At 44.0% G+C, this 20,629-nt stretch overlaps 3 protein-coding genes across 4 annotated transcripts; 2 read left to right on the plus strand and 1 right to left on the minus strand.

Annotated features, from left to right (window-relative positions):
• Nucleotides 1–78: 78 nt before the first annotated feature.
• Nucleotides 79–8,445, plus strand: LOC106605876 (zinc fingers and homeoboxes protein 1). Of its 2 annotated transcripts, XM_045719280.2 has the most exons (6): nucleotides 79–405; nucleotides 910–1,197; nucleotides 2,043–2,539; nucleotides 2,709–2,930; nucleotides 3,152–3,313; nucleotides 3,439–8,445. In XM_045719280.2, the coding sequence occupies exons 2-6, from the start codon at nucleotides 1,032–1,034 to the stop codon at nucleotides 4,924–4,926; spliced, it is 2,535 nt and encodes an 844-aa protein (XP_045575236.2). In that variant the 5' UTR covers nucleotides 79–405; nucleotides 910–1,031; the 3' UTR covers nucleotides 4,927–8,445. The 2 variants fall into 2 exon arrangements, with proteins under 2 accessions (XP_045575236.2, XP_082832068.1); XM_082975942.1 differs by lacking the exon at nucleotides 910–1,197.
• A 717-nt stretch (nucleotides 8,446–9,162) lies between these two features.
• LOC145850136 (uncharacterized protein C8orf76) lies at nucleotides 9,163–11,191 on the plus strand. Its single transcript, XM_082975943.1, has 6 exons — nucleotides 9,163–9,381; nucleotides 9,478–9,573; nucleotides 9,678–9,821; nucleotides 9,995–10,299; nucleotides 10,575–10,707; nucleotides 10,928–11,191. The coding sequence occupies exons 1-6, from the start codon at nucleotides 9,274–9,276 to the stop codon at nucleotides 11,093–11,095; spliced, it is 954 nt and encodes a 317-aa protein (XP_082832069.1). The 5' UTR covers nucleotides 9,163–9,273; the 3' UTR covers nucleotides 11,096–11,191.
• A 130-nt stretch (nucleotides 11,192–11,321) lies between these two features.
• On the minus strand, nucleotides 11,322–18,829 carry sack1a (scaffolding CK1 anchoring protein A). Its single transcript, XM_082974957.1, has 5 exons — nucleotides 17,784–18,829; nucleotides 16,264–16,589; nucleotides 15,604–15,771; nucleotides 14,313–14,437; nucleotides 11,322–12,846 (listed from the first exon to the last, which is right to left on the minus strand). Exons 1-5 carry the CDS (start codon nucleotides 18,028–18,030, stop codon nucleotides 11,673–11,675), a joined length of 2,040 nt encoding a protein of 679 aa, XP_082831083.1. The 5' UTR covers nucleotides 18,031–18,829; the 3' UTR covers nucleotides 11,322–11,672.
• Between the last annotated feature and the right edge of the window lie 1,800 nt (nucleotides 18,830–20,629).

A 20,629-nucleotide genomic window follows, 5' to 3' on the forward strand; every position in this document is an offset into this window, starting at 1 on the left:
ACATTTCTCCATGCGTGCGTGACATGTCGCCTATGAATGACGTCAACACGTATCGCATTAACGTGATGACGCCGCTTAATCATTAACTGCCATTAAAAAAACACAGTGTGATATAATTTGATGGACAAATGGCTTGCTTGAGGTGACTAATGTAGTGGCTAAATGCCTTTTTGAATACGTCTGTAAAGGGATATCAGTCGGGAAAAGAACTGTTGCAGCGAAAATGTTACATGTTTTCATCTGCAGACAGCGGTGAACTGGACTCTCCTGCCTCCGAGCAAAACTACTGCAGTCCGGCAGAGAGCTCGGGCTGAACTGTAGAGCTAGGCTAGCTAACATTAGACGAGAACCTAAGACAAATTGCGGGGGGCAGGAGAGCCTGCGCAGAAGCCACCTCTTGTCCTGGTAAGTAAACGCAAACTCAGCTGCTGTACTGCCTACTGTGGTGGCTAGCTAGCTGCAGTATTTGGCTTCCAGCCGCAATGTCTATCCCAGGTGTAAACTGGCTGGCTAGATGCAGAAATGGAAGCTAGGTTAGTTAGCTAGATCTGGATAGCTAGCAATCTAATAAGATTATGAATTTGCTATAGTCACACTGGATAGCAATAGTTTTTTTTCTACATAAAACAAATGGCATTAAGAGCAATTGGATCCAAACGTATTGTAAATGACTAGCTGCTACAAACTAGACAGTAGCTACAAACAAGTTGCACTGGTGTGCAGAAATAATCATTGTAATGGGTTTCACATTCAAAAGGTGGTAGATATAGTTAGGACACGTTTCAACTTCACTGTAATTACTGTACAACGAACGTGCTATTACCATTATGCAGTAATCCATACAGATTGTAGCTGTTCAAGTGAAGCTATATTGGATGGAACCTGTCAAATACATATTTTTTATTTCAGTCCACAGATGAAAATATTGGAGGTTTTAGTATGTGAATCAAACCATCACTAGCGGAAGGTCAAATCCATTCCAGACACATCTCTTTAAACAAAGTTATCTTGGAGGATAGCCTACCTACACCATGGCAAGCAGGAGGAAGTCAACAACACCTTGCATGGTCCTGCCTTCTTCTAACGTGATGGAGGAGCAGGATGCAGACATGCAGGTGGGGGAGGGGAAGGATGGAGCTGAGAGCGCTGCAGAGGGACTTACAGACACCGCTGTGGTCTCCACTGACCCAGAGACAGGTGGGGAAGGGTTTTATTCATCTTCAACATGTTGCTCACATCGTTTTCTTGAAATGTTAATCACCTGTCTCGATCTTGACTGGCTGCATCACCGCTTGGTATGGCAACTGCTTGGCATCCAACCGCAAGGCGCTACAGAGGGTAGTGCGTACGTTCCGTTACATCATTGGGGCCGAGCTCATGCCATCCAGGACCTTTATACCAGGCGGTGTCAGAGGAAAGCCCTAAAAATTGTCAGACTCCAGCCACCCGAGTCATAGACTGTTCTTTCTGCTTCCGCACGGCAAGTCTGGAACCAACAGGACCCTGAACAGCTTCTACCCCCAAGCCATAAAACTGTTAACCAATAGCTAGCTACCTGGACTAACTATCTGCATTGACCCTTTTTGCACTCTCAAGTCATCACATATACTGCTGCTACTGTTTATTATCTATCTTGTTGCCTAGTCTCTTTGTCCCTACCTATATGTACATATCTGCCTCAATTACATCGTACCCCTGCACATCGACTCGGTGCTGGTACCCCTTGTATATAGCCTAGTTATCTTTACTCAGTGGATATATTCCTTGTGTTATTCTTTTCCTTTTCTCTTATCTTTCTCTCTGCATTGTTGGGAACGGCCCGTAAGTAAGCAGTCTACACCTGTTGTTTACCACGCATGTGACAAATAGTGTTATTTTTGTTCTGTAGGCACTAAACAGGAGAAAAGCTTTTGAAACCTATATGAAACGCCCATATTGACCTACTGTTTCAAAACGTTTTGCTATGGTGTGCTCTACTCCTGAAAATGACCCTTGTTCTCTGATGTAGTTAAACTAACATAGCTGGGCAATTTCCTTTTCAGAGCACGACATCAGTCATTCAAGCGGAGAGGACGGTGCCACCTGCACAGGAGTGAAACGCAGCAACCAACCAACCCTGGAGCAGACGCTCAGTGACCTTCTCTCGGATGGGGGTTACACACAGCATGAGACGGAAGAGAGCGATGACCCCGCCTCAGCTGGCATCTCACTCAGCAAAACCCCCATCATGAAAATGAGGGGTAAATGGGAACCGAAGAGGATCGCCGTGTCTCTGAAAGCAGCCGAGGAGAGCGACGGGATGGGAGAGAGTGAAGGGGAGCAGGAGCCTATCGAAGCACCTCTGGGGCTGGGTTCCCTCACTCCTGTAGAGAAGATGAGCCCACATTACACTGAGTCCATGAAACACAGTGTTCTCCTGAACATTCCCAATACGATGTCATCAGAACAGAAGAAATCTTCTGTCCTCAGCGCCAATATGTCTGGACTCCAGCTCCCCCCTGGTCTGGCCCAGGTCCTCTCAGCTCTGCAGGCCCAGCAGGTCATCATATTTTCAAATTCTTTGAAATTGTAAATTGTATAAAACAAATCACCTTTCACTGCTGTTGATACTATGTAATGTTACTGATAAATAAGTGACTAAAACCTCTCTCTCTGCTCTTGCTCTCTACCCTCTCTTTTGCATCCTCTTTCTCCCTCCCTCCCCACAGAGCGCCCAAGCCCAGCTCCTCATCCCCGTCAGCAGTATCCCCTCATACAACCAATCCATGGATACCAACACAGTCCTGGTCAACACCTACAAGAAATTCCCCTACCCTTCAGTATCAGAGATCTTGGGTCTGTCGGCTCAGACCAAATTCAGTGAGGAACAGATAAAGATCTGGTTCTCTGCCCAGCGTCTGAAGCACGGGGTCAGCTGGACACCTGAGGAGGTGCTTTTTCTGTTAGATTCATGTTTGTCTTATACCAGAGTAAAAATTTTTGGGGGACATAGTGTTTTTAATTGTGCTTTTTTAAACATATTTTCACTCATTGAATATATATGTTTTAATTGTTGTCGCTCTGTTGAAGGGGGCGCTTGCAAGTATGCATTTTATTGTTCCATTTACATTGCGTCTATCCTGTGCATATGACAAATAAACTTTGATTTGAGGTGGAGGAGGCTAGGAGAAAGCAGTTCAACGGGACTGTGCACACGGTGCCTCAGACCATCACTGTTATCCCGGCCCACCAGCTCTCTGCTGCGACCAACGGCCTGCAGTCTATCCTCCAGACCTGTCAGATAGTAGGCCAGCCAGGCCTGGTTTTTACACAGGTTGGTACTTATTGATGACATTGTGGATGATGTAATATTTTCTGTTTATAGTTTCTCAACTCAATATGTCTTGTCAGTTGTTGTAATATTGTGGAGTGAGTGAAACTTTTGTAAACTCTGAACAGGTTGGCACGCCTGTGACCGCACCCATCACCTTGACAGTAGCAGGGATGCCAAGCCACAGCCAGATCCCCAAGATGTCCTCCCACCAGACCAGCCCAGCGGTCAGTGAGATGAAGAGAGCCACCACTGTCCAGCCTCCCTCCCTGACCCCACAGGAGAACTCGGCCCTCAGCGCCGACCACTTTGGAATGCGGCCCAAGAAGTCCAAGGAGCAGCTGGCGGAGCTGAAAGCCAGCTACCTGAAGAACCACTTCGCCAGCGACGTGGAGATCGCCAGGCTCATGACGCTGACCGGCCTCACAAAAGGGGAGATCAAGAAGTGGTTCAGCGACACGCGCTACAACCAGCGCAACTCCAAGAACAGCAACATCATCGTGTTCCATGACAGCCAGAGTCCCAGGGGTCACAGCAGCGGCACCACCATCGTCATTGACTCCAGCGACGAGACCCCTCAGTCTCCACCGCCCACACCATCCGTCAAAGAGAAAGAGCCACGCCCCAAGACCTGGAACTCCTTCCCAGACTTCACATTGCAGAAGTTCAAGGAGAAGACACCAGAGCAGCTGGTGGTTCTTGAGGAGAGTTACCAGAAGGGAAGCACTCCGTCTGACGACGAACTGACCCGGCTGAGGACGGAGACCAAGCTGACCCGGAGAGAGATCGACGCCTGGTTCACAGAGAAGAGGAAGGTAGTGGAGGCAGAGTCACCTGAGCTGAGAGCAGAGCGGATGGAGAGCGAGGCCACCTCGTCTAGAAAAGGATCCCAGACCCCTCCGGGTGGCCGGCGGCCAAACAGGGGGGACAAGAACATTGGAAAGAAAACCCCTGAGCAGCTCCACGTCCTGAAGAGTGCCTTTGTCCGTACCCAGTGGCCCTCCACAGAGGAATATGACAAGCTGGCAGAGGAGAGTGGGCTGCCCAGGGTCTACGTTGTCAACTGGTTCGGAGATACCCGGTACTCCTTCAAGAACGGCAACCTCAAGTGGTTCTTCCACTACCAGAGCGGCAATGTAGAGGGACTGAACGGCAACAAAAACAGGAAGAGGAGGATACGTAACCGAGGCTGGGGGAGGTCTCGGAGCAGGAAGGCCAAGAGGTCAACCAGCACGGAGAAGTCACCACCACTGCCCATCATCAAGTTGAAGTCTGGGAAAGACATTCTGAAGGAGTATTACCTGAAGCACAAGTTGTTGAATGAGCAGGACCTGGATGAGCTTGTGACCAAGTCTAGTATGGGATACGAGCAGGTGAGAGAGTGGTTCGCTGAGATACACAAGAGGGAAGATATGGGTGCTGATCCGTTTGGGGATGCTGAGGTAAACGTGGACCAGCAGGAAGAGGAAGCGTTGCTGGGTGAGAATGAGATGGCACCTGAAGAGCAGGATGACACCGTGGTGGGTGAGGAAGATGAGGAGGAGGAGGATGACGACACTGATGAAAGTGATTCTTGGGAGCCCTCTCAGGGTGCCAGAAAAACTCAGTCAGAGTAGTGAAGGACAGCTGGGCTGTGTTCGTTAGGCACCAAATGGACTGAAACAGGGAGGGACTACATGGAATTGTTCAAGTAGAAATGCCATTTTTGCTTTCTGTTGCAAAACATTTTGGTATGGTGTGCCCAAATGAACACAACGTTGGATTTAGTCAAACAGCACAAACACATTTCGCTTTCTCTTACGTGTTTTAAAGGGTACTGTCTGAATGCAAGACTGAGCGATAATATCCCACCAATACAAACACAAACAATATGTGCACCTTTTTACAGTGCTAGTGTGGCGCCATTAGTCAATCTAGTCAAGAATTACATATTACAGTACTTTAAATATTAATTGGTCAGACATTAAAATGCTGAAATTCAATTGATAATACAATATTTGATATGATGATAATTCATGGAAAATTGACATTTGTTAATCTACAGTATTCGGCACAGTTATTTATGTGCAATTAAGAGGTCCTTTTTTTAATGGCTAATGTCTCTCGTGTATATATCCCTATTATTATAGAGATTACAAAGTACTGTAAGTACATTCATGGAATGAATGCAATGAATCACGTGAAATCAGATTATATTATGGGTTCCCATTGAAATTGATTGGAGGAACTGCGGTGCCAAAGTTAACTATTGAATGTGGACTCCTGTACTATGAAAGACTTAGAAACCAAGGGACTCGAGAGTAGGAGTGCTGATCTAGGATCAGTTTAGCCTTTTAGATTCTGAGTCCATAGACCAACTCATGAGCTCGTGTGAATCCTTAAAGAGATGGGTGGGGCTAAGGCTTAAGAGGGTGTGAACAAATTCGAGCTCTCTGGCAAGTGTGGAAAAAAAACCTTAAGGCTTTTTCTCAAAACTGGTTATACAAGAATAGCAATTTTTAAAGCTACATAGCTTTCTCCAACTGTAGTGTATAATATACCATTACGAAGCTCTGAGTCTGTACTTTTGTACAATGTAAAAGATTACATATGTACTCTAAGATGCTTTATGAACACGGGCCTGAAGGCCCAGTATGTACAGTAGCAGTCAGAAGTTTGGACACCTACTCATTCCAGGGTTTTTCTTTATTTTGACTATTTTTTACATTGTAGAATAATAGTGATGACATCAAAACTATGAAATAACACATGGAATCATGTAGTATCCAAAAAAGTGTTATATATTTTTATTTTAGATTCTTCAAAATAGTTGCCTTGATGACTGCTTTGAACGTTTCTTCAAGTGCAGTTGCAAAAACCATTAAGTGCTATGATGAAACTAGCTCTCATGAGGATTGCCACAGGAAAGGAAGACTCAGTTACCTCTGGTGCAGAGGATAAGTTTATTTGCGTTAACTGCACTTCAGATTGCAGCCCAAATAAATGTTTTACCGAGTTCAAGTAACAGACGCATCTCAACATCAACTGTTCAGAGGAGACTGTATAAATCAGGCCTTCATGGTCGAATTGCTGCAAAGAAACCGTTACTAAAGCACACCAATAAGAAAAAGAGACTTGCTCGTGTTTCCTGGCGCAAGCAATGGACATTAGACCGGTGGAAATCTGTCCTTTGGTGTGTAGGCCAAATTTGAGATTTTTGGTTCCAACCGCCGTGTCTTTGTGAGATGCAGAGTAGGTGAATGGATGATCTCTGCATGTGTAGTTCCCACTGTGAAGCATGGAGGAGGAGGTGTGGGGGTGCTTAGCTGGTGACACTGTCTGTGATTTATTTAGAATTCAAGGCACACTTAACTAGCCTGGCTACCACAGCATTCTGCAGCGATACGCCATCCCATCTGGTTTGTTCTTAGTGGGACTATCATTTGTTTTTCTACAGGACAATGACCCAACACACCTCCAGGCTGTGTAAGGGCTATTTGACCGAGAAGGAGACTGATGGAGTGCTGCATCAGATGATCTGGCCTCCAGAATCACCCGACCTCAACCCAATTGAGATGGTTTGGGATGAGTTCGACTGCAGAGTGAAGGAAAAGCAGCCTACAAGTGCTCAGCATATGTGGGAACTACTTCAAGACTGTTGGAAAAGCATTCCTCATGAAGCTGGTTGAGAGACTACCAAGAGAGTGCAAAGCTGTCAAGGCAAAAGGTGGCTACTTTGAAGAATCTCAAATATAACATATAATTTGATTTGTTTAACACTTTTTTGTTGTTGTTGGTTACTACATGATTCCATATGTGTTATTTCATAGTTTTGTCTTCACTATTATTCTACAATGTAGAAAATAGTAAAAATAAAGAAAAACCCTTGAAGGAGTGGGTGTGGCCAAACTTTTGACTGGGACTGTATCCTGTGGTGTCTCTGAAGGAAACTGACAGTGTAGCACTTATAATTGTGCACTTTGCCCACTACTGTATTAAAGACATGCTCCGGAACTTTTGCGACTACCAAGTATTTTTTTAAACCGCCTGCTTTGGACTGGATGTGTCAGTGTTCAGACCCCCCCCGCAAGGTCTCTGTGTTCAATGCCAGTGATGTGAGGTAGTACACAATTTAGCTGAATGCTACTTTCAGAACTACTGGCTAAAATGTATACAAAAGTACCGGAGAATCTCTTTAACATGTTCTTGTGGCGGAAAACAACTTTGATTAGGCACCTTATATCCCTTCTACCCTTTAATGGCTTTAAGAGACCAAATCTCTTTCTATATGAGCTCCTTTTGAACGCTGTAAAACTAAGTATTTTGCCTTGTATTGTCCTCCTCTGAAATGATTATTTTCAAGAGGATGCACCTTATTGACTTGCCCCTCCTTGTGGATCAATTCTAAAGTTGGGTGTTGATATGACACAAATGAAAATCAATGGACTGTATGTGGCCTATTGCTTCCAGCACAACCAACTGGCACAATGTGGGTCCCTATTTCAATCATGTGAAACTCTGGTGACTTGGAAACGTGTATCGTGAGTTTGAATTATGTATAACGTTTATTGTTTTTAAGACTGCAGTACTTGTATGTATGAAGACTAGTGTTGGAGGACTTGATACAGGGCTGTTTTTGAACAAGTGTTTTTCTAATGTATGTTCAGATGCATGTTTGTATTGTTTTGCATTTATTTTGAAAACGTTTGCAGACTATGCTCTCCCCAACTGTCATTTAAATGACAGGTTTTGACATTAGTAGAACCAAGACATTTGTTTCTTACCTGTAAGCCATGTCCTATATGCTCTGGTCACTGGGTTCCATGCTCATCATAAACATTTCAAATTGGGCTGCATGTTATGCTGTGAAATCGTTAACGTTTTCATGCAGGAACAGTTATTTGTACCATAGTTAAGGTAGAAGATGCATTTGAATTTTGAGATCCATATAGTGCATGAAATAATCACCTGACTGCAGATGAGACAGCATTATGTGCTTGTATTAGAAAAGTTGTTTTTAATGGTTTTATAATCTTTATTTATGATTAATCCTGTCTCAACTTCAACTAATAGCTTGTATGGCGTTTTACTGTTAATGTGTAAAAATATATTTTTTGCCCGGTGGCTCTTTGCCTTCTTCAGTTGGCAACTCTCAATGTATCCACGTTACTCTTTTTTTTTGTACAGTAGACGTGACATTGTGACCATAGTACATGACTGTTTTTATCCTAGTACAATAATTCTTACCTGTCTGTCCTCTTTGCTATTTCTCAATATTTAGAAAGGTGCTTGTTTAGTACTAATACCCAACAGTTGAATACGTAACTTTAATACATGCTTAACAGTTTTCCTATTAGATTGTGCACACAATCTTTTAACCTGTCTTTTTAATATACTATTCTGCTAGCTACAGCTATAATGGATAATGTCAGTCAGTCTCCTTTCTCCTACTGTATTTATTAAGTTATCTATGAGAAGAATGTTTGGTTTCTGGATATGTCGAGGTGCTTTGGGAAAATTGAGTTTATTTGCAAACATTATGGTAAACCAAGGAATTTTTAATGTTGAGACAGAGTAGCCTTGGAGCTGAAAACTCAGTGGAAAAAGCTTTAGTCCCCTGAGCCATAGACTTTGCAATGCTTTTTAATTGAAATCAAACTGTTTTTTGAGGCTGTGGCTTGATTTAGACAAATATATATTTTATAGTTGTTTTGAGGACAAAATACAATACATTTTGACGAAAAGGCGTGTATTGGTGTCTTTATAAAATATTTACCTTCAAAATATGACTGGAGTTTCTCTTATAGAAAATAGAGCATTTCATTGAAGAAAGTAAAGCGTCTGTCATTGGAACATATCACCCCGGAACACATTCTATTTTTTTCTGTTTCCCAACGGTCATATTAGCTTGTAACACTGCACACGTTGACGTTTGTTTTGTTTTTTAGTGTCGGTAAAATTTGAATTCACTGTCATCGTTTGAAATGGAGATTTTCGGTAGCACCTTTGACGATTCGGTGTTCGAGGAATCAAGAGCGAAGCCAACTGTTGTTGCACTGTCGTCTTACAATGCAAAGTTCTGTGAAGCAGAGGTGAGTTAACTCGCTACCCAACGTTAAGTAGCATCATTTTTTTTTGCTAGCATTGCAATGTATGGATATTTTGAACTATGTTGTCTATTTCAACAGTGGTTTTGGGAGAGCATCGACACAGAGGACATTTTGGAGAAGCAAAAGATCTTCAAATTTCGAGCTGATATGGCGTACAGGCGAAAGAACTTCCAGGTATTGACCCCTCTTCCCTTGAGTAATTTAGTTACACATTGTCTATCATATCCATCTAGTATCCAAATGCGTTTCTCATCTGTTAACTATATCCATTTCCCCAGGAAGCTTTAAACGCCTACACTACCTGCCTTTCCTATATCCCTGACGGCAACCTGACCATTAGGCGGGACATAATGGAGGGAATGGCAAGGTGCTGTTGTCACCTGGGGAAGAGAGTGGAGGCCCTGGAGATCACAGAAACACTTGTAAGAACCGTTGCTGTTGAGTGAGTCTTATCTTTATACATTGTAACATAATATGGTTTTTATTATACATTAATAATACAGAATACCTAGTCTTGTTGTCCAACCAGCTCTTGTCTGTGGTTACAGTATACCAGGTAGTAAAATGTTTGTTTTGAAATTCATTCCATGGCCAGAAAAATGAAGCCTCCAACACCTGTCACCTCACGGGTCTACTTCATCTGACTGCGAACGTCCACGAGCGCTTCGGAGACCTCAGGAGCCAGGTCACTTGTCTGCAGCAGCTGTGTTCTCTCCACCCCTACCACCAGTGGCACTGGATGAAGCTGGCACAAAGCTACCTTCATCTCCTTCAGTCTCTGTCATCACCCTCAGGCTCCAGTCCTCTTCAACGGGGAGATGACTCTCAGACTGAGGAGCAACTGAAGGAAGAGCGGGACGGCGTTTGGCTCAAGGCCTGCATGTGTTTTGTCCGGGCCAGGTAAATAATCAGTGAGAGACAAGCAGAGATTCTATATGGAATACCATGGCTACAAGCTTGTTGGGCAGTCTTTAGGACTGGTTTCCCAAACACATATTTAGATTCTCCATTGAAAGTGCATCTTAGTGCAGTTTAAAGGCTTACTTTACCTCTGGGAAATTGGCCCTTGGCTTAAAGCAGAGAGCATATTTACACATTCATCCTAAATGTCACTGTTTAGCACAGTCTTTGTCTTGTGAAGATGGTTGTTTGACTGTATTATGTTGCCTTGCCAGACTCGTCCTCAGGGCATTAAAGGGCCAACAGTCATCCTTTGTTCTCCAGAACAGTGAGAGAGCCCTACAGAAGGCTGATGAGGCTCTACGGTGTCTGGAACCGAAAGACACCACACTACAGCTAGTCTCTGAGGTGAGACCGGTTAGAGACACAGTACATAGACTACTGTTCTCACATGGTGTCTATTCATCAAATTATCTTCTGGTATGTTTAAATTAAAGGCTTGCTGGCACCAAGATGTCATGGTTTTGCTTTTAGATGTATTACAATTGACGATGCACATGTTCTGAAAAGGTAAGAGGGTACGCTTCTGACCAGATTGATCATGCATCGTTATTGATTTGCCCTTCAGGTGATGTCAGAAGATGTAATTCCAGAGAGGATGAGAGAGGACAACCAGGATGGAGAGAGCTTGGCAGGTCTCTCTCTGAAGGACTTTGAAGACAGGTGGTGGAACAGACTGGTACAGACAGGAGTACTGAAGAAGGATGGACCTAAACTACCCTCTGTAAAGACCTAACTAGGCTACACATTTTGATGAATGGATTTATTTTTTTACTTCTGCGTGTAACAATGTGGTGACCGCCTTATGAAATTAAATAATGTCTAAATGTCACACTTCAATCTACAGTAAAGTTGAATTAGATAATTGCTGTATTGAATTTCAAAGTAGAACCATTTGTAAAAAGTGTGAGGTTGGACACATTTTAGAAAACTACTGATTTGCCATTCTGCATTACCTCGCGCTCGACAGTGTATGGATCAGAAGGTATGTTAAGAGGCCCGGCCCTTGGCTAAGAAGCGTAGCACACATCACTAGGCTGTCACTTAGGGTGGTTCTATCAGGGTGGATGGGTCTGTGACATGTTGTTTTGACTCCATTGAATTAACATGTACTGAAACACAAAGCTCTCAGCCTGGAGGCAGACAATTATCATCCTTATGAGATAATGATGTGATTGAAGTACTACTCCTGTACTCCAGGCATCAAGCAAAGGAAAACAGGCACATTTACGCAGTTACTTGCCCATTTTCAGTGGAGAACATAATTGACCTCACAGGGTGTACTGTCAAATTTCAGTATGATGCCATTTCAGTTATTTAGGAACAGTAAACCACTGGCCAGTCTTGAGAAGTGGGTGTCTGTCCAACAATCCGGTTGTCCCTCCATAAAGAAGGTAATTGCTGTTAAAGGGTCGCCAGGTCAGGTTGTCTCCAGTACTATAATCACTGGAGAAGGTTCTCTGGAACATGACGGGCCTGGTTGCAGTGTGTCTCTGTGTGATCCAGTCAAACCTGTGGCTCCGGGGACCTGTGTAGTAAGGCTGATTCACCAAGCACTGGGAGGTTGGCTGAGTGTTGGGGTGTCTCTGCTGGGAGGTTGGTGGTGCTGTTGGCTGAGTGTTGGGGTGTCTCTGCTGGGAGGTTGGCTGAGTGTTGGGGTGTCTCTGCTGGGAGGTTGTTGGCTGAGTGTTGGGGTGTCTCTGCTGGGAGGAGGTTGGCTGAGTGTTGGGGTGTCTCTGCTGGGAGGTTGGCTGAGTGTTGGGGTGTCTGTGCTGGGAGGTTGGTGGTGCTGTTGGCTGAGTGTTGGGGTGTCTCTGCTGGGAGGTTGGTGGTGCTGTTGGCTGAGTGTTGGGGTGTCTGTGCTGGGAGGTTGGTGGTGCTGTTGGCTGAGTGTTGGGGTGTCTCTGCTGGGAGGTTGGTGGTGCTGTTGGCTGAGTGTTGGGGTGTCTCTGCTGGGAGGTTGGCTGAGTGTTGGGGTGTCTCTGCTGGGAGGTTGGTGGTGCTGTTGGCTGAGTGTTGGGGTGTCTGTGCTGGGAGGTTGGTGGTGCTGTTGGCTGAGTGTTGGGGTGTCTGTGCTGGGAGGTTGGCTGAGTGTTGGGGTGTCTGTGCTGGGAGGTTGGTGGTGCTGTTGTGTTGGGGTGTCTCTGCTGGGAGGTTGTAGTTGGCTGAACCGTTGGGGTTTGGCTAGAGTATCTGAGCTGGACTGTGGTGGTTGGTTGAACCATAGCCTGGTTGTTGAAGTTTCTGTTCTGGGTTGTGGTACCAGGACTGGGGCAAGGAAGGTTTGTCAGTGGGGTTGAGGTGGCTGCTGCTTGATGGGTGATAAGCGGCCTGGTCAGGTTGAACTCCGTTGCCACTGAGAGGAAGGCTGGTACAGGCTTGGAGCTGGCATAGAGCTTCCTAAACTCCAGGTCGAAAGGCTCGACCGCGCTGCCCTTGAAGAGTACAGCCAGGCTTCTGTGGACCTGCCAGGACAGCCAGGTGAAACTGAGGAATAGACCACAATGAACAAATATTACTACTACAAACATTGCTGAAAATTCAAACAAGCATCATAATTGTAAACAACTGAGTCATAATGCATTGATCTACCTATTCAGAATGACGTCAAACTTTGATTTACCTATTCAGAATGACATCAACCATCATAATGTTGATCTACCTATTCAGAATGACATCAACCATCATAATGTTGATCTACCTATTCAGAATGACATCAACCATCATAACGTTGATCTACCTATTCAGAATGACATCAACCATCATAACATTGATCTACCTATTCAGAATGACATCAACCATCATAACATTGATCTACCTATTCAGAATGACATCAACCATCATAATGTTGATCTACCTATTCAGAATGACATCAACCATCATAACGTTGATCTATTCAGAATGACATCAACCATCATAATGTTGATCTACCTATTCAGAATGACATCAACCATCATAACATTGATCTACCTATTCAGAATGACATCAACCATCATAACATTGATCTACCTATTCAGAATGACATCAACCATCATAACGTTGATCTACCTATTCAGAATGACATCAACCATCATAACATTGATCTACCTATTCAGAATGACATCAACCATCATAACATTGATCTACCTATTCAGAATGACATCAACCATCATAATTGATCTATTCAGAATGACATCAACCATCATAACATTGATCTACCTATTCAGAATGACATCAACCATCATAATTGATCTATTCAGAATGACATCAACCATCATAACATTGATCTACCTATTCAGAATGACATCAACCATCATAACATTGATCTATTCAGAATGACATCAACCATCATAATGTTGATCTACCTATTCAGAATGACATCAACCATCATAATGTTGATCTACCTATTCAGAATGACATCAACCATCATAACATTGATCTACCTATTCAGAATGACATCAACCATCATAACATTGATCTATTCAGAATGACATCAACCATCATAATGTTGATCTACCTATTCAGAATGACATCAACCATCATAATGTTGATCTACCTATTCAGAATGACATCAACCATCATAACATTGATCTACCTATTCAGAATGACATCAACCATCATAATGTTGATCTACCTATTCAGAATGACATCAACCATCATAACATTGATCTACCTATTCAGAATGACATCAACCATCATAACATTGATCTATTCAGAATGACATCAACCATCATAATGTTGATCTACCTATTCAGAATGACATCAACCATCATAATGTTGATTTACCTATTCAGAATGACATCAACCATCATAATGTTGATCTACCTATTCAGAATGACATCAACCATCATAACATTGATCTACCTATTCAGGATGACATCAACCATCATATCATTGATCTATTCAGAATGAGATCAACCATTGTGATTGTGACATTGATGTGACTATTAGCTAATTATACAACAGAAATGTACCTGTATGATCCAGCCAGCACTGAAGTGCAGTCAATGATCATGAACTTCTCTTTGATCTGTCCAGTGACTTTCCTTCCAGACTTTGCACAATACGTCTCTCCTTGTATACTACGGACCGACATTTTCTGCAGACAGAATACGGTGGCATTTCATGTAGCAGTGAGTGAATGACAAACACAAAAAGCTATCATCAAATTGCTAGTTTACAGTAAAGTTAAAAAGATGAAATGTCTGAAAGGTGTACCTTTTAAAAAAAAATATATATATATATATATATATTTAACCAGGCAAGTCAGTTAAGAACAAACTCTAATTTACAATGACAGCCTAGGAACAGTGGGTTAACTTCCTTGTTCAGGGGCAGAACGACAGATTTTTACCTTTTTACCTCGGGAATTCGATCTTGCAACCTTTCGGTTACTGGCCCAACGCTCTAACCACTAGGCTACCTGCCGCTCTAACCACTAGGCTACCTGCCGCTCTAACCACTAGGCTACCTGCCGCTCTAACCACTTGGCTACCTGCCGCTCTAACCACTTGGCTACCTGCCGCTCTAACCACTTGGCTACCTGCCGCTCTAACCACTTGGCTACCTGCCGCTCTAACCACTAGGCTACCTGCCGCTCTAACCACTAGGCTACCTGCCGCTCTAACCACTAGGCTCCCTGCCGCTCTAACCACTAGGCTACCTGCCGCTCTAACCACTAGGCTACCTGCCGCTCTAACCACTTGGCTACCTGCCGCTCTAACCACTAGGCTACCTGCCGCTCTAACCACTAGGCTACCTGCCGCTCTAACCACTAGGCTACCTGCCGCTCTAACCACTTGGCTACCTGCCGCTCTAACCACTTGGCTACCTGCCGCTCTAACCACTAGGCTACCTGCCGCTCTAACCACTAGGCTACCTGCCGCTCTAACCACTAGGCTACCTGCCGCTCTAACCACTAGGCTACCTGCCGCTCTAACCACTAGGCTACCTGCCGCTCTAACCACTAGGCTACCTGCCGCTCTAACCACTTGGTTACCTGCCGCTCTAACCACTTGGCTACCTGCCGCTCTAACCACTAGGCTACCTGCCGCTCTAACCACTAGGCTACCTGCCGCTCTAACCACTAGGCTACCTGCCGCTCTAACCACTAGGCTACCTGCCGCTCTAACCACTAGGCTACCTGCCGCTCTAACCACTAGGCTACCTGCCGCTCTAACCACTAGGCTACCTGCCTCCCCACCTTTTACAATCATTAGTGTCATCTAAATATCATGATGAAAAGGACCATAAGCAGAGACTCACAGTGAGATGATTACTGTTGATCTGTAGCATCTCACACATGTTGACAAAGACCTGCAGGTTGATATGGTCCAGGAGCAGGTAGACCAACACGTTCCTCTTCCTGGTTGCCTCCAGTATGTCACAGAACATCTCCACATCACTGAATGTGTCCATTACAATGGCCAGAACCTGCAGACATATCACATGTTTGCTGTGATTGGTATCTTCCACATTATTAGTTATTATGTACTTGGTATTATAAACTGGGTGGTTCGAGCCCTGAATGCTGATTGGCTGACAGCCGTGGTATATCAGACCGTATACCACGGGTATGAGAAGATTTATTTTTACTGCTCTAATTACGTTGGTAACCAGTTTATAATAGCAATAAGGCACATCGGGGTTTGTGGTATATGGCCAATATACCACAGCTACGGGCTGTATCCAGGCACTCTGCGTTGCGTCGTGCTTAAGAACAGCCTTTAGCTGTGGTATAGTGGCCATATACCACACCTCCTTGGGCCTTATTGCTTAATTATAGACGGTACTGAATCTGCTTGATCAAACTCTCATCACATCATTATCCAACTTTGTAAACAGCTGCAAAAATATAATGTAGGTATAATCATGACAGTAGATTGACATCTCCAAATAGTTAACAGTGAAAGTTATATCACGTACCATTGTGGCCTTGCTGATGAACTCTCTGAGCAGGTCTTTCATGCTGGCTGCTCTATCAGACTGGAAGTAGACCTCTACACTGGGTTCGCCCTGCAGGCGGTAGCTCCAGTCCTCTGCTGGCCAGCCATGGTCCAAGCCAGGGGGCTCGCTCTCAGACACGGATGGACAACAGGTGTCTGTCTGGGAAGAGGTGGTGGAGCCCTCTGCCTGGTCGTCACTCTCCGTCCCACACAGACTGCTGGTGCTCAGGTCTGTAGTGTTCTCCAGGATATAACCTTTAAAAAAACATAAGTGATAATACATTGGCTTAATATCTAGTGCTTTTTACACAATGCTTCTCAGGGAGGAAGCCCTTTACAGTTGTGCAACAAATACAGTACTGGAACAGACTGATGGTTTAAGGTAGATAAGAGGAGGAACAGACTGATGGTTTAAGGTAGATAAGAGGAGGAACAGACTGATGGTTTAAGGTAGATAAGAGGAGGAACAGACTGATGGTTTAAGGTAGATAAGAGGAGGAACAGACTGATGGTTTAAGGTAGATAAGAGGAGGAACAGACTGATGGTTTAAGGTAGATAAGAGGAGGAACAGACTGATGGTTTAAGGTAGATAAGAGGAGGAACAGACTGATGGTTTAAGGTAGATAAGAGGAGGAACAGACTGATGGTTTAAGGTAGATAAGAGGAGTCAGGAACAGACTGATGGTTTAAGGTAGATAAGAGGAGTCAGGAACAGACTGATGGTTTAAGGTAGATAAGAGGAGTCAGGAACAGACTGATGGTTTAAGGTAGATAAGAGGAGGAACAGACTGATGGTTTAAGGTAGATAAGAGGAGGAACAGACTGATGGTTTAAGGTAGATAAGAGGAGGAACAGACTGATGGTTTAAGGTAGATAAGAGGAGGAACAGACTGATGGTTTAAGGTAGATAAGAGGAGGAACAGACTGATGGTTTAAGGTAGATAAGAGGAGTCAGGAACAGACTGATGGGTTAAGGTAGATAAGAGGAGTCAGGAACAGACTGATGGGTTAAGGTAGATAAGAGGTGGAACAGACTGATGGTTTAAGGTAGATAAGAGGTGGAACAGACTGATGGTTTAAGGTAGATAAGAGGAGGAATAGACTGATGGTTTAAGGTAGATAAGAGGAGGAACAGACTGATGGTTTAAGGTAGATAAGAGGAGGAACAGACTGATGGTTTAAGGTAGATAAGAGGAGGAACAGACTGATGGTTTAAGGTAGATAAGAGGAGGAACAGACTGATGGTTTAAGGTAGATAAGAGGAGTCAGGAACAGACTGATGGTTTAAGGTAGATAAGAGGTGGAACAGACTGATGGTTTAAGGTAGATAAGAGGAGGAACAGACTGATGGTTTAAGGTAGATAAGAGGAGTCAGGAACAGACTGATGGTTTAAGGTAGATAAGAGGAGGAACAGACTGATGGTTTAAGGTAGATAAGAGGAGGAACAGACTGATGGGTTAAGGTAGATAGGAGGAACAGAGTAGAAAAAAAGACCAACCTTTCTCCTCCTTGGACAGGAAGTCCACCTCGCCCTCTCCGGCCAATACTTCCTGGTACATGTCCAATCCCTGGTTCAGCAAGGCGTCCATGGCCAATCTGGTGCTCTCGTTGTGGCTGAGGTCAATGTCGCCCGACACCAGGGAGACAGATGGGTTTTTCATCTCCTGTACACGCCGCCTCACCTTTCCCACCGGCTTGGACTTCAGGTACCACTGAACAGACAGGCCGTTGCTTTGCAGGTTCATAGTGAAGCTGTACAAGGCTCTCTGATCAACACGTATTACCTGTAGTTACCTACTGCTGCTACTGAGTGAAAAACCCTGGTGGAGACAGACAGGGATGGAGTAGCAGCTGTGAGGTTTCTGAGCCCTGCCCCCCCCAATCAGTTGTACAGTTGGCTACACCCATAGAAGTAGAATTACGTTGACTTGAATGGGGATGCTCAGTCTAGTATTGTTATTTCTATGAGTACATTCCACCTGTGGGTTGCAGTGTGCTGGGGGGGACAGGTGAGCTGTTATGGGATTGAGAGCGTGACAGAGACCTGCTGTTTAAAGCACTCCCTCTAGTTGAGTGACAGAGGTGAACATGGCTGTCTGATCAGCTCAGTGGAGGCTGATAACACCTGACTGCACTCTTCACAGACTTGTCACTGCAATGTGTGTCTATCACTCTCTCACTGTGTCGAAAGCGTTCCACAGGGATGCTGGCCCATGTTGATTCCAATGCTTCCCACAGTTGTGTCAAGTTGGCTGGATGTCCTTTGGGTGTTGAAACCGTTGAGCGTGAAAAAACCCAGCAGCGTTGCAGTTCTTGACACCTACTGCCATACCCCGTTCAAAGGCACTTCAATCTTTTGTCTTGCCCATTCACCCTCTGAATGTTACACATACACAATCCATGTCTCAATTGTCTCAAGGCTTAAAAATCCTTCTTTAACCCGTTTCCTCCCCTTCATCTACACTGATTGAAGCCAAGTTATCGTTACTCACCCTGTGTGTATAGCCAAGTTATTGTTACTCACCCTGTGTGCATATCCAAGTTATCGTTACTCACCCTGTGTGCATAGCCAAGTTATTGTTACTCACCCTGTGTGCATATCCAAGTTATCGTTACTCACCCTGTGTGCATATCCAAGTTATTGTTACTCACCCTGTGTGTATATCCAAGTTATCGTTACTCACCCTGTGTGTATATCCAAGTTATTGTTACTCACCCTGTGTGTATATCCAAGTTATTGTTACTCACCCTGTGTGCATAGCCAAGTTATTGTTACTCACCCTGTGTGCATATCCAAGTTATCGTTATTCACCCTGTGTGCATAGCCAAGTTATTGTTACTCACCCTGTGTGTATAGCCAAGTTATTGTTACTCACCCTGTGTGTATATCCAAGTTATCGTTACTCACCCTGTGTGTATATCCAAGTTATTGTTACTCACCCTGTGTGTATATCCAAGTTATTGTTACTCACCCTGTGTGTATATCCAAGTTATTGTTACTCACCCTGTGTGTATATCCAAGTTATTGTTACTCACCCTGTGTGTATATCCAAGTTATTGTTACTCACCCTGTGTGTATATCCAAGTTATTGTTACTCACCCTGTGTGTATAGCCAAGTTATTGTTACTCACCCTGTGTGTATAGCCAAGTTATTGTTACTCACCCTGTGTGTATATCCAAGTTATTGTTACTCACCCTGTGTGTATATCCAAGTTATTGTTACTCACCCTGTGTGTATATCCAAGTTATTGTTACTCACCCTGTGTGTATATCCAAGTTATTGTTACTCACCCTGTGTGTATATCCAAGTTATTGTTACTCACCCTGTGTGTATATCCAAGTTATTGTTACTCACCCTGTGTGTATAGCCAAGTTATTGTTACTCACCCTGTGTGTATAGCCAAGTTATCGTTACTCACCCTGTGTGCATATCCAAGTTATTGTTACTCACCCTGTGTGCATATCCAAGTTATCGTTACTCACCCTGTGTGTATATCCAAGTTATCGTTACTCACCCTGTGTGTATATCCAAGTTATTGTTACTCACCCTGTGTGTATATCCAAGTTATTGTTACTCACCCTGTGTGTATATCCAAGTTATCGTTACTCACCCTGTGTGCATATCCAAGTTATCGTTACTCACCCTGTGTGTATATCCAAGTTATTGTTACTCACCCTGTGTGTATATCCAAGTTAGTTACTCACCCTGTGTGCATATCCAAGTTATTGTTACTCACCCTGTGTGTATAGCCAAGTTATCGTTACTCACCCTGTGTGCATATCCAAGTTAGTTACTCACCCTGTGTGTATATCCAAGTTATTGTTACTCACCCTGTGTGTATATCCAAGTTAGTTACTCACCCTGTGTGTATATCCAAGTTATTGTTACTCACCCTGTGTGTATAGCCAAGTTATCGTTACTCACCCTGTGTGCATATCCAAGTTATTGTTACTCACCCTGTGTGTATAGCCAAGTTATCGTTACTCACCCTGTGTATGTATTATAACTCATATTATTACCTGTTTTATTTCTCTATTTTCTTTCTCCCTGTATTGTTGTGAAGGACCAGTCAGTCTGCATTTCACTGTTAGTCCACACCTGTTGTTTACCAAGCATTTCACTGTTAGTCCACACATGTTGTTTACCAAGCATTTCACTGTTAGTCCACACCTGTTGTTTACCAAGCATTTCACTGTTAGTCCACACCTGTTGTTTACCAAGCATTTCACTGTTAGTCCACACCTGTTGTTTACCAAGCATTTCACTGTTAGTCCACACCTGTTGTTTACCAAGCATTTCACTGTTAGTCCACACCTGTTGTTTACCAAGCATTTCACTGTTA

The sequence above is a fragment of the Salmo salar genome, chromosome 05 (genome assembly GCF_965601325.2).
Source record: "Salmo salar chromosome 05, fSalSal1, whole genome shotgun sequence".
NCBI classification, from domain to species: Eukaryota; Metazoa; Chordata; class Actinopteri; order Salmoniformes; family Salmonidae; genus Salmo; species Salmo salar.

Coding starts and splice junctions, on each gene's coding strand:
- LOC106605876 (XM_045719280.2), top strand. CDS start 1,032: ATGGCAAGCAGGAGGAAGTCAACAACACCTTGCATGGTCCTGCCTTCT. Junction 1,198..2,042: donor CTCCACTGACCCAGAGACAG/GTGGGGAAGGGT, acceptor TTTCCTTTTCAG/AGCACGACATCAGTCATTCA. Junction 2,540..2,708: donor CAGCTCTGCAGGCCCAGCAG/GTCATCATATTT, acceptor CCCTCCCCACAG/AGCGCCCAAGCCCAGCTCCT.
- LOC145850136 (XM_082975943.1), top strand. CDS start 9,274: ATGGAGATTTTCGGTAGCACCTTTGACGATTCGGTGTTCGAGGAATCA. Junction 9,382..9,477: donor CAAAGTTCTGTGAAGCAGAG/GTGAGTTAACTC, acceptor CTATTTCAACAG/TGGTTTTGGGAGAGCATCGA. Junction 10,300..10,574: donor ATGTGTTTTGTCCGGGCCAG/GTAAATAATCAG, acceptor TTGCCTTGCCAG/ACTCGTCCTCAGGGCATTAA.
- sack1a (XM_082974957.1), bottom strand. CDS start 18,030: ATGAACCTGCAAAGCAACGGCCTGTCTGTTCAGTGGTACCTGAAGTCC. Junction 16,590..17,783: donor CCTGTCCAAGGAGGAGAAAG/GTTGGTCTTTTT, acceptor GAAGCATTGTGT/AAAAAGCACTAGATATTAAG. Junction 14,438..15,603: donor TCAACAGTAATCATCTCACT/GTGAGTCTCTGC, acceptor TTCTGTCTGCAG/AAAATGTCGGTCCGTAGTAT.